Source organism: Ranitomeya variabilis, chromosome 4 (genome assembly GCF_051348905.1).
Source record: "Ranitomeya variabilis isolate aRanVar5 chromosome 4, aRanVar5.hap1, whole genome shotgun sequence".
Taxonomy (NCBI): Eukaryota; Metazoa; Chordata; class Amphibia; order Anura; family Dendrobatidae; genus Ranitomeya; species Ranitomeya variabilis.
The window spans coordinates 9,828,287-9,843,386 of record NC_135235.1 but is presented as its reverse complement, the minus strand read 5'-3'; the positions used below and the strand labels follow the sequence as shown (position 1 = coordinate 9,843,386).

The 15,100-nt window shown below is 56.4% G+C and overlaps 1 protein-coding gene across 3 annotated transcripts in view; it reads left to right on the top strand.

Annotated features, from left to right (window-relative positions):
• The window catches only part of ATRNL1 (attractin like 1), a 767,569-nt gene that overhangs the window by 396,725 nt on the left and 355,744 nt on the right, over nucleotides 1-15,100 (top strand). For all 3 annotated transcript variants that reach the window (XR_013214392.1, XM_077257919.1, XM_077257920.1), the window contains exons 22-23: nucleotides 2,544-2,638; nucleotides 10,963-11,041. Coding sequence is in view for 2 of the 3 variants with exons in the window: in XM_077257919.1 (XP_077114034.1) it covers nucleotides 2,544-2,638; nucleotides 10,963-11,041 (174 nt within the window). In the remaining variant the exon portion in view is untranslated. The remainder of the gene's footprint in view (nucleotides 1-2,543; nucleotides 2,639-10,962; nucleotides 11,042-15,100) is intronic.

Genomic DNA, 15,100 nt, shown 5'->3' with positions numbered 1-15,100 from the left:
ACTTAAATTTCTTTGTCATCTCATCTCATGGCTGACACTGTGCTGTGGGGGATGAGCAATACATCTAGATGCAGATCGCACATCTGTACAGCAGCTAGACCCCGGACAAAAGACACATGAAGACTGCTGCTTCACTCACTTATTCCCAGCCTAAAACCAAGGCACTCCCCCTGTGGTGACCTCACTTAGAGGCTGAATTCTCCCCTTTTCTTAGAGTTATGGCAACCATTTTTATACCTAGCTCGCTGTATGAACCTTGAATACGAAAGACACAATGATCAGGAGGTGCACCACGTCGGGGGGGGGGGTTCTTTTAAGTGTAAACACGGCGCAGTTACATGACCCGCTTGCTGAGAAACCTGCTCCTTGCACTCAGGTTTAGCTCCTAGCGATTTCAGGGGGTTATAGATCTCTCAATGGACATCCGGAATATATAATCCTTATATCTCTAGCCCTGATCGGTGCCAATATACATAACCTTAAAAGCACAGTATCAGGTGGGAGGGGGGATGAGTGGTTTAAGGAGACCTGCTTTTGCAACTCAAAGCCATAAAAATTCTTGCGGGAGAGTAAATGAGGGGTTTAGGATTCCAGCCTTCTGCTGGTAGGCACAGGAAACTGCAGCTGAGAGCACTTTATGTGTAATTGAAGTAATCAGAACTTCCTATTTCCTGACACCTTCCATGTCCTTTGCCACGTCCCTCTCCACGTTTGTTGCCAAGTCCCTGTTCACGTTTGTTGCCACGTCCCCCTCCACATTTGTTGCCATGTCCACCTCCACATTTTTTGCCATGTCCCCTGCACGAATCACAGGGAGGATATTTTTATCATCCCCACCACTGACACCAATATGTCATGAACCGGGGTTGTTTGGTTGCCCCGATTCTTTTCTGAAGGGGATTTATCTATATCCCACTTCCCAGTTCTGGTTTGGAACTTGCAGCTCTCTGGCGCCCCCTTACCCTCAGGACAGACAGGGTACAGCACCTAGGATAATTAGCCGCCGAAAGGCTGACTTACTATGTACTGGCTAATGGGCACACTGCAGCGAGGGCGATTTAACTACTCCCACTCAGGCAGGAACAATAATTATGAACATTGTCCCTCGCTACAAGGTTTCCCAAAGGCTCATGACAAATCCGCTGCCACCAGCTCCAATTTCTTAATTAATAACGGGTCCGGAGCCAACCCAACTAGTAGCGTAGTTCACTTCAGAGGACGTGACAGTACGTTATAGAGCAAGGAAAAACAAAGCTAGTAATTTTATATATTTTACTCCAAAAGATAGGCAGTGTTTACAACAGTGTAAAAAGATATTATAAAAGGAGACAATTATATATATGTACAGAACGATTACAAATAAAAAGGGATTAATGGAAGAAAATAGACTTAAGTTCTCTCATATCATTTCATAGTAGACCATGTAGCTTAGGGGAATGGCGACACATCAAGATGCATTACAGATGTGTCTCGCAGCTGGACCCTGGACAAAAAGACTAGTGAAAAAGGAGGTCTCACTCACTTATCTCTGTGCCCAAAACCAAGGCACTCCCCCTGTGGTGACCTGACTCAGAGGCTGAATACTCCCCTTTCTTAAAGTTATGACAAGCCATTTCTATACATATCTTGGTGTACGAACCTCGTAGAAGAAAGACAAAGTTATCACTATGTCCACAGAGAACAAAAATGTATACCCGCACTGCTGCCTACGCGATCACCTATCTGCGTGCTGTGAAATGCTGTACCAGTACCTTTACCTCCTACTCAATTGCATGGGCACTAGGGGTGCGTAACCAAAAAAGTGCATGACATCCAAAAAAGAAAAAAAGTAGTTAGCACTCACCAAGCCCGTTGCTGTAAAAGTCTTTATTAGGACATGGACAGGGAGAACATGATGTCTATAGGATAACGTTAAACGATAAAGTTATCACTATGCTCATCGAGACCTGGGGGTTCATTTAAGTATAAACACATCTTGGCTATGAGCCCCGGTTAAGCAGTAATGCATTTCTCAAATTTTGCTAAGCGCTGAGCTCCAAAAACCCACCAGCTGAGAGCCCTGTCCCTGCGGTTTCCAGAAATATGAACTGCCTATTTCTGTGAATATCTTGTTTTGATATATTTGGTCTTTAAAGGACCACTGTGGCTACAAAAACTGATTGACATGCACTGATACCCTTTACTTTCGGTTTCACAGCTACAAACAAAAGCATTCCTGAGGGAGGGGGGAAAGAGTGGCTTAGAATTCCACCATGCTGACAGGCAGAGAGGAGAAGAGGGTCAGAGAGCCCACAGCGTGTGTCTGCCACCATGGTACTGTACCTTCTAAAAAAAATTAATTCAGAACATGGCATTTTTACATTATCATGACATCCCCCTCCACGTTTGTTGCCATGTCCCCCTCCACGTCCGTTGCCACAGCCCCCTCCAGAGCACAGACTGACAGTTTCACAGTGGAAGGAGCAGGTTCCCAGCAGCACAGAGGATTTCATGGGTGTGTATGGTTACATGTGTGTCATATCCGTCCTGTGCTCTCCCCGCAGACAGCCTCCTCATCGACTATCAGTTCACCTTCAGCCTCATCCAGGAGGATGATCGTCACCACACGGCCATCAACTTCATCGCCAACCCCGAGCAGGTGAGCCGCCATGTTTACGTCTGCTGCAGACACCATTCTCCCTCGTTTTCGTCTCTCCCCCCCTCCCCCCCGTTTTCGTCTCCCCCTCGTTTTCATCTCCCCCTCGTTTTCATCTCCCCCTCGTTTTCGTCTCCCCCTCGTTTTCGTCTCCCCCGTTTCCGTTTCTCTCTTTTTTCATCTCTCCCCGTTTTCGTGTCCTCCCCCACCCGTTTTGTCTTCCCCCCCATTTTCGTCTCCCCCAGTTTTTGTCTCCCCTCCCCCCTGTTTTTGCTTCCCCCCATTTTCGTCTCCCCCCGTATTCGTCTCTCTGTTTTCGTCTCCCTCCGTTCCCACCTCCCCGTTTCCGCACCCCCTCGTTTTCGTCTCCCCCAGTTTTTGTCTCCTCTCCCCCCCGTTTTCGCCTCCCTCTCCCGTTTTCGTCTCCCCCGTTTTCATCTCCCCCGTTTTCATCTCCCCCGTATTCGTCTCCCTCCGTTTTCGTCTCCCTCCGTTCTCGCCTCCCCCATTCTCGCCTCCCAGTTTCTGCCTCCCCCGTTTCCGCCTCCCCGTTCTCGCCTCCCGTTCTCGCCTCCCGTTCTCGTCTCCTGTTTTCGCCTCCCTCGTTTTTGCCTCACCCGTTTTTGCCTCCCCTGTTCTCGCCTCCCCAGTTTCTTCCTCATCTGTTTTCATCTCCCCCATTTTCGTCTCCCCCTTCTTCCTTCCATTTTTCTCGCCTCTCCCGTTCTCGCCCCACCCGTTCTCGCCCCACCCTTTCTCGTCTCCCCCCGTTTTCATCTCCCCCCATTTTCGTCTCTCCATTTTCGTCTCCCCGTTGTCGTCTCCCTCCGTTGTCGTCTCTTCCCATTCTCGTCTGCCCCCCCTGTTCTCGTCTCCCCCCGTTCTCGTCTCCCCCCGTTCTCGTCTCCCCCCGTTTTCGTCTCTCCCGTTCTCGTCTCTCCCGTTCTCATCTCCCCGTTTTCGTCTCCCCCCGTTCTCATCTCCCCCTGTTCTCGTCTCCCCCTGTTCTCATCTCCCACTGTTATCGTCTCCCCCGTTCTCGTCTCACCCCGTTTTCATCTCCCCCTGTTCTCGTCTCCCCCCGTTATCGTCTCCCCCTGTTCTCGTCTCCCCCTGTTCTCGTCTCCCTCTGTTATCGTCTCCCCCGTTCTCGTCTCACCCCGTTCTCGTCTCCCCCTGTTATCGTCTCCCCCTGTTATCGTCTCCCCCTGTTATCGTCTCCCCCTGTTCTCGTCTCCCTGTTATCGTCTCCCCCGTTCTCGTCTCCCCCCCCCGTTTTCGTCTCTCCATTTTCGTCTCCCCGTTGTCGTCTCCCTCCGTTGTCGTCTCTTCCCATTCTCGTCTGCCCCCCCGTTCTCGTCTCCCCCCGTTCTCGTCTCCCCCCGTTCTCGTCTCCCCCCGTTCTCATCTCCCCCTGTTCTCGTCTCCCCCTGTTCTCGTCTCCCTCTGTTATCGTCTCCCCCGTTCTCGTCTCCCCCGTTCTCGTCTCCCCCCGTTATCGTCTCCCCCTGTTCTCGTCTCCCCCTGTTCTCGTCTCCCTCTGTTATCGTCTCCCCCGTTCTAGTCTCACCCTGTTTTCGTCTCCCCCTGTTATCGTCTCCCCCTGTTATCGTCTCCCCCTGTTCTCGTCTCCCCCTGTTCTCGTCTCCCTCTGTTCTCGTCTCCCTCTGTTATCGTCTCCCCCGTTCTCGTCTCTCCCCCGTTTTCGTCTCCCCCCATTTTCGTCTCCCCGTTGTCGTCTCTCTCCGTTGTCGTCTCTCCCCATTCTCGTCTGCCCCCCCCGTTCTCGTCTCCCCCCGTTCTCGTCTCGCCCGTTCTCGTCTCTCCCGTTCTCGTCTCCCCCCATTCTTGTCTCTCCCGTTCTCGTCTCGCCCGTTCTCGTCTCCCCCCGTTTTCGTCTCCCCCCGTTTTCGTCTCCCCCCGTTCTCGTCTCCCCCTGTTATCGTCTCCCCCGTTCTCGTCTCAGCCCGTTCTCGTCTCCCCCTGTTCTCGTCTCCCCCCGTTATCGTCTCCCCCTGTTCTCGTCTCCCCCTGTTCTCGTCTCCCTCTGTTATCGTCTCCCCCGTTCTCGTCTCACCCCGTTTTCGTCTCCCCCTGTTCTCGTCTCCCCCCGTTATCGTCTCCCCCGTTCTCGTCTCACCCCGTTTTCGTCTCCCCCTGTTCTCGTCTCCCCCCGTTATCGTCTCCCCCCGTTATCGTCTCCCCCTGTTCTCGTCTCCCCCTGTTCTCGTCTCCCTCTGTTATCGTCTCCCCCGTTCTCGTCTCACCCCGTTTTCGTCTCCCCCTGTTCTCGTCTCCCCCCGTTCTCGTCTCCCCCCGTTCTCGTCTCCCCCCGTTCTCGTCTCCCCCCGTTTTCGTCTCCCCCCGTTTTCGTCTCCCCCCGTTTTCGTCTCCCCCCGTTCTCATCTCCCCCTGTTCTCGTCTCCCCCTGTTCTCGTCTCCCTCTGTTATCGTCTCCCCCGTTCTCGTCTCACCCCGTTTTCGTCTCCCCCCGTTATCGTCTCCCCCTGTTCTCGTCTCCCCCTGTTCTCGTCTCCCTCTGTTATCGTCTCCCCCGTTCTAGTCTCACCCTGTTTTCGTCTCCCCCTGTTATCGTCTCCCCCTGTTATCGTCTCCCCCTGTTCTCGTCTCCCCCTGTTCTCGTCTCCCTCTGTTATCGTCTCCCCCGTTCTCGTCTCTCCCCCGTTTTCGTCTCCCCCCATTTTCGTCTCCCCGTTGTCGTCTCTCTCCGTTGTCGTCTCTCCCCATTCTCGTCTGCCCCCCCCGTTCTCGTCTCCCCCCGTTCTCGTCTCACCCGTTCTCGTCTCTCCCGTTCTCGTCTCCCCCTCATTCTTGTCTCTCCCGTTCTCGTCTCGCCCGTTCTCGTCTCCCCCCGTTCTCGTCTCCCCCTGTTATCGTCTCCCCCGTTCTCGTCTCAGCCCGTTCTCGTCTCCCCCCGTTCTCGTCTCCCCCCGTTATCGTCTCCCCCTGTTCTCGTCTCCCCCTGTTCTCGTCTCCCTCTGTTATCGTCTCCCCCGTTCTCGTCTCACCCCGTTTTCGTCTCCCCCTGTTCTCGTCTCCCCCCGTTATCGTCTCCCCCGTTATCGTCTCCCCCGTTATCGTCTCCCCCATTCTCGTCTCCCCCCGTTATCGTCTCCCCCTGTTCTCGTCTCCCCCTGTTCTCGTCTCCCTCTGTTATCGTCTCCCCCGTTATCGTCTCCCCCGTTCTCGTCTCACCCCGTTTTCGTCTCCCCCGTTCTCGTCTCCCCCCGTTCTCGTCTCCCCCCGTTCTCGTCTCCCCCCGTTCTCGTCTCCCCCCGTTCTCGTCTCCCCCTGTTCTCGTCTCCCCCTGTTCTCGTCTCCCTCTGTTATCGTCTCCCCCGTTCTAGTCTCACCCTGTTTTCGTCTCCCCCTGTTATCGTCTCCCCCTGTTATCGTCTCCCCCTGTTCTCGTCTCCCCCTGTTCTCGTCTCCCTCTGTTATCGTCTCCCCCGTTCTCGTCTCTCCCTTGTTTTCGTCTCCCCCCATTTTCGTCTCTCCATTTTCGTCTCCCCGTTGTCGTCTCTCTCCGTTGTCGTCTCTCCCCATTCTCGTCTGCCCCCCCCCCGTTCTCGTCTCCCCCCGTTCTCGTCTCGCCCGTTCTCGTCTCTCCCGTTCTCGTCTCCCCCCATTCTTGTCTCTCCCGTTCTCGTCTCGCCCGTTCTCGTCTCCCCCCGTTTTCGTCTCCCCCCGTTTTCGTCTCCCCGTTGTCGTCTCTCTCCGTTGTCGTCTCTCCCCATTCTCGTCTGCCCCCCCCCCCCGTTCTCGTCTCCCCCCGTTCTCGTCTCGCCCGTTCTCGTCTCTCCCGTTCTCGTCTCCCCCCATTCTTGTCTCTCCCGTTCTCGTCTCGCCCGTTCTCGTCTCCCCCCGTTTTCGTCTCCCCCCGTTTTCGTCTCCCCGTTGTCGTCTCTCTCCGTTGTCGTCTCTCCCCATTCTCGTCTGCCCCCCCCGTTCTCGTCTCCCCCCGTTCTCGTCTCCCCCCGTTCTCGTCTCGCCCGTTCTCGTCTCTCCCGTTCTCGTCTCCCCCCATTCTTGTCTCTCCCGTTCTCGTCTCGCCCGTTTTCGTCTCCCCCCGTTTTCGTCTCCCCCCGTTTTCGTCTCCCCCCGTTTTCGTCTCCCCCCGTTCTCGTCTCCCCCTGTTCTCGTCTCCCCCTGTTATCGTCTCCCCCGTTCTCGTCTCAGCCCGTTCTCGTCTCCCCCTGTTCTCGTCTCCCCCTGTTATCGTCTCCCCCTGTTCTCGTCTCCCCCTGTTCTCGTCTCCCTCTGTTATCGTCTCCCCCGTTCTCGTCTCACCCGGTTTTCGTCTCCCCCCGTTATCGTCTCCCCCGTTCTCATCTCACCCCGTTTTCGTCTCCCCCGTTCTCGTCTCCCCCCGTTCTCGTCTCCCCCCGTTCTCGTCTCCCCCTGTTCTCGTCTCCCTCTGTTATCGTCTCCCCCGTTATCGTCTCCCCCGTTATCGTCTCCCCCGTTATCGTCTCACCCCGTTTTCGTCTCCCCCGTTCTCGTCTCCCCCCGTTCTCGTCTCCCCCCGTTCTCGTCTCCCCCCGTTCTCGTCTCCCCCCGTTCTCGTCTCCCCCTGTTCTCGTCTCCCTCTGTTATCGTCTCCCTCTGTTATCGTCTCCCCCGTTCTAGTCTCACCCTGTTTTCGTCTCCCCGTTATCGTCTCCCCCCGTTATCGTCTCCCCCTGTTCTCGTCTCCCCCTGTTCTCGTCTCCCCCTGTTCTCGTCTCCCTCTGTTATCGTCTCCCCCGTTATCGTCTCCCCCCGTTTTCGTCTCCCCCTTTCTCGTCTCGATCTACATGGGCATTCCCGCCGGAGTCCGGGTTCCTGATTTTGCCGCCATCATACGGAGCTGTCTGCCATGTTTATGGCCTCCATGCAGATGTGACGCTGTCGCTCAGCCGCTCACACCGTCCTCCAATAGTAGGGACAGCGACAATCCCGTCTGCGTCAAACCTATATGTGGCGCCAAGTAGGAGCGTCACGGTCCCCGGGGCCACGCTGAGCTCCTGTGACACCGGCTGTGTACACAGGGTCAGGACACCAGGCGACATGTGTAATTGTATTAATAAATATCCCTGCGGATATCGCAAATGGTTCATTTCCGTCGTGTTACCATAGATACGCGGACAATCGGCTCAGGCGCTCGTTATCTGGATCTGTAATGACTGCCACTGTCCCTGCGCACAAATCCACATAGTGAATCCCGGGGTGTAAAATCTATACATCATGTCCTATGCAAAAAGTCACCTCCAGAGCTGCAATCCCAATTCTGCTTGGTAATGTGCAGTTATTTCCCCTCACTTTCCTGTGACTCGTCTGATCCAATAGACTTTTTTTTGTCATGTTTCATGTACAGCTCTGTGCAAAAGTCTTAGGCGGGCAAGGAATAAATGCTGCAGAGGAAGAAGCTCACAGGAAGAGTAGGGTTAATGGTTTATTTTTATTAATTAGCAAAATGCAAAGTGACTGAAGAAAAGAAAAATGTAAATCCACCATAATCAGATTCTAGTGAACCCACATCTTCTCCATCATCAGTATCTGGTGACCGCCCGTCACCTCCATCATCAGTATTTGCTGACCGCCCGTCACCTCCATCATCAGTATCTGCTGACTGCTCGTCTCCTCCATCATCAGTATCTGGTGACCGCCCGTCTCCTCCATCATCAGTATCTGGTGACGGCCCGTCTCCTCCATCATCAGTATCTGGTGACCGGCCATCACCTCCATTATCAGTATCTGGTGACCGCCCGTCACCTCCATCATCAGTATCTGGTGACCACCCGTCTCCTCCATCATCAGTATCTGGTGACGGCCCGTCTCCTCCATCATCAGTATCTGGTGACCGCCCGTCACCTCCATCATCAGTATCTGGTGACCGCCCGTCACCTCCATCATCAGTATCTGGTGACCACCCGTCTCCTCCATCATCAGTATCTGGTGACGGCTCGTCTCCTCCATCATCAGTATCTGGTGACGGCCCGTCTCCTCCATCATCAGTATCTGGTGACCGGCCATCACCTCCATTATCAGTTTCTGGTGACCGCCCGTCTCCTCAATCATCAGTATCTGGTGACTGCCCATCACCTCCATCATCAGTATCTGGTGATCGCCCGTCACCTCCATCATCAGTATCTGTTGATCACTCGTCACCTCCATCATCAGTATCTGGTGACCGCCCGTCCCCTCCATCATCAGTATCTGGTGACCGCCCATCACCTCCATCATCAGTATCTGGTGACGGCCTGTCCCCTCCATCATCAGTATCTGGTGACCGCCCATCACCTCCATCATCAGTATCTGGTGACCGCCCATCACCTCCATCATCAGTATCTGGTGACGGCTCGTCTCCTCCATTATCAGTATCTGGTGACCGCCCATCACCTCCATCATCAGTATCTGGTGACCGCCCATCACCTCCATCATCAGTATCTGGTGACGGCTCGTCTCCTCCATTATCAGTATCTGGTGACCGCCCATCACCTCCATCATCAGTATCTGGTGATCGCCCGTCACCTCCATCATCAGTATCTGGTGATCACTCGTCTCCTCCATCATCAGTATCTGGTGACCGCCCATCACCTCCATTATCAGTATCTGGTGACCGCCCGTCGCCTCCATCATCAGTTTCTGGTGACCGCCCGTCGCCTCCATCCTCAGTATCTGGTGACGGCCCGTCGCCTCCATCATCAGTATCTGGTAACGGCCCGTCGCCTCAATCATCAGTATCTGGTGACTGCCCATCACCTCCATCATCAGTATCTGGTGATCGCCCGTCACCTCCATCATCAGTATCTGTTGATCACTCGTCACCTCCATCATCAGTATCTGGTGACCGCCCGTCCCCTCCATCATCAGTATCTGGTGACCGCCCATCACCTCCATCATCAGTATCTGGTGACCGCCCGTCTCCTCCATTATCAGTATCTGGTAACCGCCCGTCTCCTCCATCATCAGTATCTGGTGACTGCCCATCACCTCCATCCTCAGTATCTGGTGACAGCCCGTCTCCTCCATCGTCAGTATCTGGTGACTGCCCGTCTCCTCCATCGTCAGTATCTGGTGACGGCCCGTCGCCTCCATCCTCAGTATCTGGTGACGGCCCGTCGCCTCCATCATCAGTATCTGGTGATGGCCCGTCGCCTCCATCATCAGTATCTGGTGACCGCCCGTCGCCTCCATCATCAGTATCTGGTGACCGCCCGTCGCCTCCATCCTCAGTATCTGGTGACCGCCTGTCGCCTCCATCCTCAGTATCTGGTGACGGCCCGTCGCCTCCATCATCAGTATCTGGTGACTGCCCGTCGCCTCCATCCTCAGTATCTGGTGACCGCCTGTCGCCTCCATCGTCAGTATCTGGTGACCGCCCGTCGCCTCCATCCTCAGTATCTGGTGACGGCCCGTCGCCTCCATCATCAGTAACTGGTGACAGCCCGTCGCCTCCATCATCAGTATCTGGTGACCGCCCGTCGCCTCCATCCTCAGTATCTGGTGACGGCCCGTCGCCTCCATCATCAGTATCTGGTGACTGCCCGTCCCCTCCATCCTCAGTATCTGGTGACGGCCCGTCGCCTCCATCATCAGTATCTGGTGACCGCCCGTCGCCTCCATCATCAGTATCTGGTGACCGCCCATCGCCTCCATCCTCAGTATCTGGTGACCGCCCGTCGCCTCCATCATCAGTATCTGGTGACCGCCCGTCGCCTCCATCCTCAGTATCTGGTGACCGCCTGTCGCCTCCATCCTCAGTATCTGGTGACCGCCCGTCGCCTCCATCCTCAGTATCTGGTGACGGCCCGTCGCCTCCATCATCAGTATCTGGTGACTGCCCGTCCCCTCCATCCTCAGTATCTGGTGACGGCCCGTCGCCTCCATCATCAGTATCTGGTGACCGCCCGTCGCCTCCATCATCAGTATCTGGTGACCGCCCGTCGCCTCCATCCTCAGTATCTGGTGACCGCCCGTCGCCTCCATCATCAGTATCTGGTGACCGCCCGTCGCCTCCATCATCAGTATCTGGTGACCGCCTGTCGCCTCCATCATCAGTATCTGGTGACCGCCCGTCGCCTCCATCATCAGTATCTGGTGACCGCCCGTCGCCTCCATCATCAGTATCCGGTCATCATTTACATTTCTCTTTTTTCCAGTTACTTTGTATTTTGTTAATTGTTACAGACTTTTAACCCTTCTCTCCCCCGCTGCAGCGTTTTCCCCACCTGCCTATGACTTTCGCACAGCGCTGGGTGTCACTCGTACATTATTATATTTTCTATCACTTTATTATCTTTTTTCTCTTTTGCATTTTTCAGTCTAATAAGAATCTGGACATCTCCATTAACGCTTCCAACAACTTCAACCTCAACATCACGTGGTCGATCGGATCTACAGGTGAGACCAGGAATGGACGGAGGCCGTCACTCGGGGCCACATCCTAATGCTGGGGAGTCACATGATGCTGGCGGGACGGTGGGAACCTCAGTGTTTCCGTATCCTAAGTACAATGACGCTCGGGTCGTGTGATGGAGACTCAGGGGTCACGGGGTCATCAGTCGTTCTGGGGTTTTCCACATTATCCAGCATCTGAATACAAGATGTCTAATAATCAGGAACTGAAAACTCCGGGAGGTGACGGGACAGTAGGAAAGCATGAGGTATGGTGAAAAGGGTGGTGTGGAGGCTGGCCACGCCACGTGGAGGCTGAGAGCGTGACGTGGAGGCTGAGAGTGTGACGGTGGAGGCTGAGAGCGTGACGTGGAGGCTGAGAGCGTGACGTGGAGGCTGAGAGCGTGACGTGGAGGCTGAGAGCGTGACGTGGAGGCTGAGAGCGTGACGTGGAGGCTCGCCACGCCACGTGGAGGCTGAGAGCGTGACGTGGAGGCTGAGAGCGTGACGTGGAGGCTGAGAGCGTGACGTGGAGGCTGAGAGTGTGACGTGGAGGCTGAGAGCGTGACGTGGAGGCTGAGAGCGTGACGTGGAGGCTGAGAGCGTGACGTGGAGGCTGAGAGCGAGACGGTGGAGGCAGAGAGTGTGACGGTGGAGGCAGAGAGTGTGACGTGGAGGCAGAGAGTGTGACGGTGGAGGCAGAGAGTGTGACGTGGAGGCTGAGAGCGTGACGTGGAGGCTGAGAGCGTGACGTGGAGGCTGAGAGTGACCGTGGAGGCTGAGAGCGTGACGGTGGAGGCAGAGAGCGTGACGGTGGAGGCAGAGAGTGTGACGTGGAGGCTGAGAGCGTGACGTGGAGGCTGAGAGCGACGGTGGAGGCAGAGAGTGTGACGTGGAGGCAGAGAGTGTGACGTGGAGGCTGAGAGTGTGACGTGGAGGCTGAGAGTGACGGTGGAGGCAGAGAGTGACGTGGAGGCTGAGAGCGTGACGTGGAGGCTGAGAGCGTGACGTGGAGGCTGAGAGCGTGACGGTGGAGGCTGAGAGCGTGACGGTGGAGGCAGAGAGTGTGACGGTGGAGGCAGAGAGTGTGACGGTGGAGGCAGAGAGTGTGACGTGGAGGCAGAGAGTGTGACGGTGGAGGCTGAGAGTGTGACGGTGGAGGCAGAGAGCGTGACGGTGGAGGCAGAGAGTGTGACGGTGGAGGCAGAGAGTGTGACGTGGAGGCTGAGAGTGTGACGGTGGAGGCTGAGAGTGTGACGTGGAGGCTGAGAGTGTGACGTGGAGGCTGAGAGTGTGACGTGGAGGCTGACTAGAGGGTGACATTGGGACTTGCAGGTAATATGGTGTTTACTCCGGGGTCTTCTCTCCCCTCTTTCCGTACTTCTTTCTTTTGCAGCTCATTTCATTCCTTTTTTCTAACCCTTTGTGTCCCTTCCTGCCTCATTTCTTTTTTTTTTCTTTCATGTTCTGTTCACCACCATTCATACCATTCCTCGGACCCCTATTATCAGGTTATGTCCTCCCATTATGATATGATGTCCCCTCACTCCTTGGACCCCCATTATCAGGTGACGTCCCCCCACTCCCCGGACCCCATTATCAGGTGACGTCCCCTACTCCCCGGACCCCATTATCAGGTGATGTCCCCCCACTCCCCGGACTCCCATTATCAAGTGACGCCCCCCACTTCCCGGACCCCATTATTAGGTGATGTCCCCCCACTCCTCGGACCCCCATTATCAGGTGAGTCCCCCACTCCCCGGACCCCCATTATCAGGTGACGTCCTCCCACTCCCCGGACCCCCATTATCAGGTGACGTCCCCCCACTCCTCGGACCCCCATTATCGGGTGACGTCCTCCCACTCCCCGGACCCTATTGTGAGGTGACGTCCCCCCACTCCCCGGACCCCATTTTCAGGTGACGTCCCCCACTCCCCGGACCCCATTGTGAGGTGATGTCCCCCCACTCCCCGTACTCCCATTATCAGGTGACGTCCCCCCACTCCCCGGACCCCATTATCAGGTGACGTCCCCCCACTCCCCGGACCCCATTATCAGGTGACGTCCCCCCACTCCCTGGACCCCATTATCAGGTGACGTCCCCCCCACTCTCCGGACCCCATTATCAGGTGACGTCCCCCCCACTCTCCGGACCCCATTATCAGGTGACGTCCCCCCCACTCTCCGGACCCCATTATCAGGTGACGTCCCCCCACTCCCCGGACCCCATTATCAGGTGACGTCCCCCCACTCCCTGACCCCATTATCAGGTGACGTCCCCCCCACTCTCCGGACCCCATTATCAGGTGACGTCCCCCCCACTCTCCGGACCCCATTATCAGGTGACGTCCCCCCCACTCTCCGGACCCCATTATCAGGTGACGTCCCCCCACTCCCCGGACCCCATTATCAGGTGACGTCCCCCACTCCCCGGACCCCCATTATCAGGTGACGTCCCCCCCACTCTCCGGACCCCATTATCAGGTGACGTCCCCCCACTCCCCGGACCCCATTATCAGGTGACGTCCTCCCACTCCCTGACCCCATTATCAGGTGACGTCCCACCACTCCCTGACCCCATTATCAGGTGACGTCCCACCACTCCCCGGACCCCCATTATCAGGTGACGTCCCCCCACTCCCCGGACCCCATTATCAGGTGACGTCCCCCCCACTCTCCGGACCCCATTATCAGGTGACGTCCCCCCCACTCTCCGGACCCCATTATCAGGTGACGTCCCCCCCACTCTCCGGACCCCATTATCAGGTGACGTCCCCCCACTCCCCGGACCCCATTATCAGGTGACGTCCCCCACTCCCCGGACCCCCATTATCAGGTGACGTCCCCCCCACTCTCCGGACCCCATTATCAGGTGACGTCCCCCCACTCCCCGGACCCCATTATCAGGTGACGTCCTCCCACTCCCTGACCCCATTATCAGGTGACGTCCCCCCACTCCCCGGACCCCATTATCAGGTGACGTCCTCCCACTCCCCGGACCCCATTATCAGGTGACGTCCCCCCACTCCCCGGACCCCATTATCAGGTGACGTCCTCCCACTCCCCGGACCCCATTATCAGGTGACGTCCCCCCACTCCCCGGACCCCCATTATCAGGTGACGTCCCCCCACTCCCCGGACCCCCATTATCAGGTGACGTCCCCCCACTCCCCGGACCCCATTATCAGGTGACGTCCTCCCACTCCCCGGACCCCATTATCAGGTGACGTCCTCCCACTCCCTGACCCCATTATCAGGTGACGTCCCCCCACTCCCCGGACCCCATTATCAGGTGACGTCCTCCCACTCTCCGGACCCCATTATCAGGTGACGTCCCCCCACTCCCCGGACCCCATTATCAGGTGACGTCCTCCCACTCCCCGGACCCCATTATCAGGTGACGTCCCCCCACTCCCCGGACCCCATTATCAGGTGACGTCCCCCCACTCCCCGGACCCCATTATCAGGTGACGTCCCCCCACTCCCCGGACCCTATTATCAGGTGACGTCCCCCCACTCCCCGGACCCCATTATCAGGTGACGTCCCCCCACTCCCCGGACCCCCATTATCAGGTGACGTCCCCCCACTCCTCGCGCTGACATGATATAATTACAGTCGTTTTTATGGAATGTTGCGATTGTTAATTAAGATAAAAGCTTGTTGCGAGCGAGAGACAAAGATCCGGGGTCCGCGCCTAATTACCAACCCCTGCACTGATAATAAAGGGGCGGTGTTATCTGCGCTCGCTCTGGGGCCCGGCCGCGCTTCCCTCCTCTCCTGGGATCCAGACTCTTTATCTGGAAAGTTTTTCCTTTCGGCGCCGTTGACTTTAGAAAGAGACGTCGGTGGAGGACGCCGCGCCGGTGGGAAATAACGTGACTGAGAAGACGGAGGATGTGCGCGGCGCTCCCGGTGCCTCCATTGTGTCCCGTCCTGCCGCCAGCAGCTGCCACAATGATATTACCATATATTAATGAACTCAGAGAAAAGCGGAATCTTCAAAGATAAAGAAAGTTCTCATGTGGGAACGGATGGAATCTGAGGACGCGAGCGAGCGCCGCCA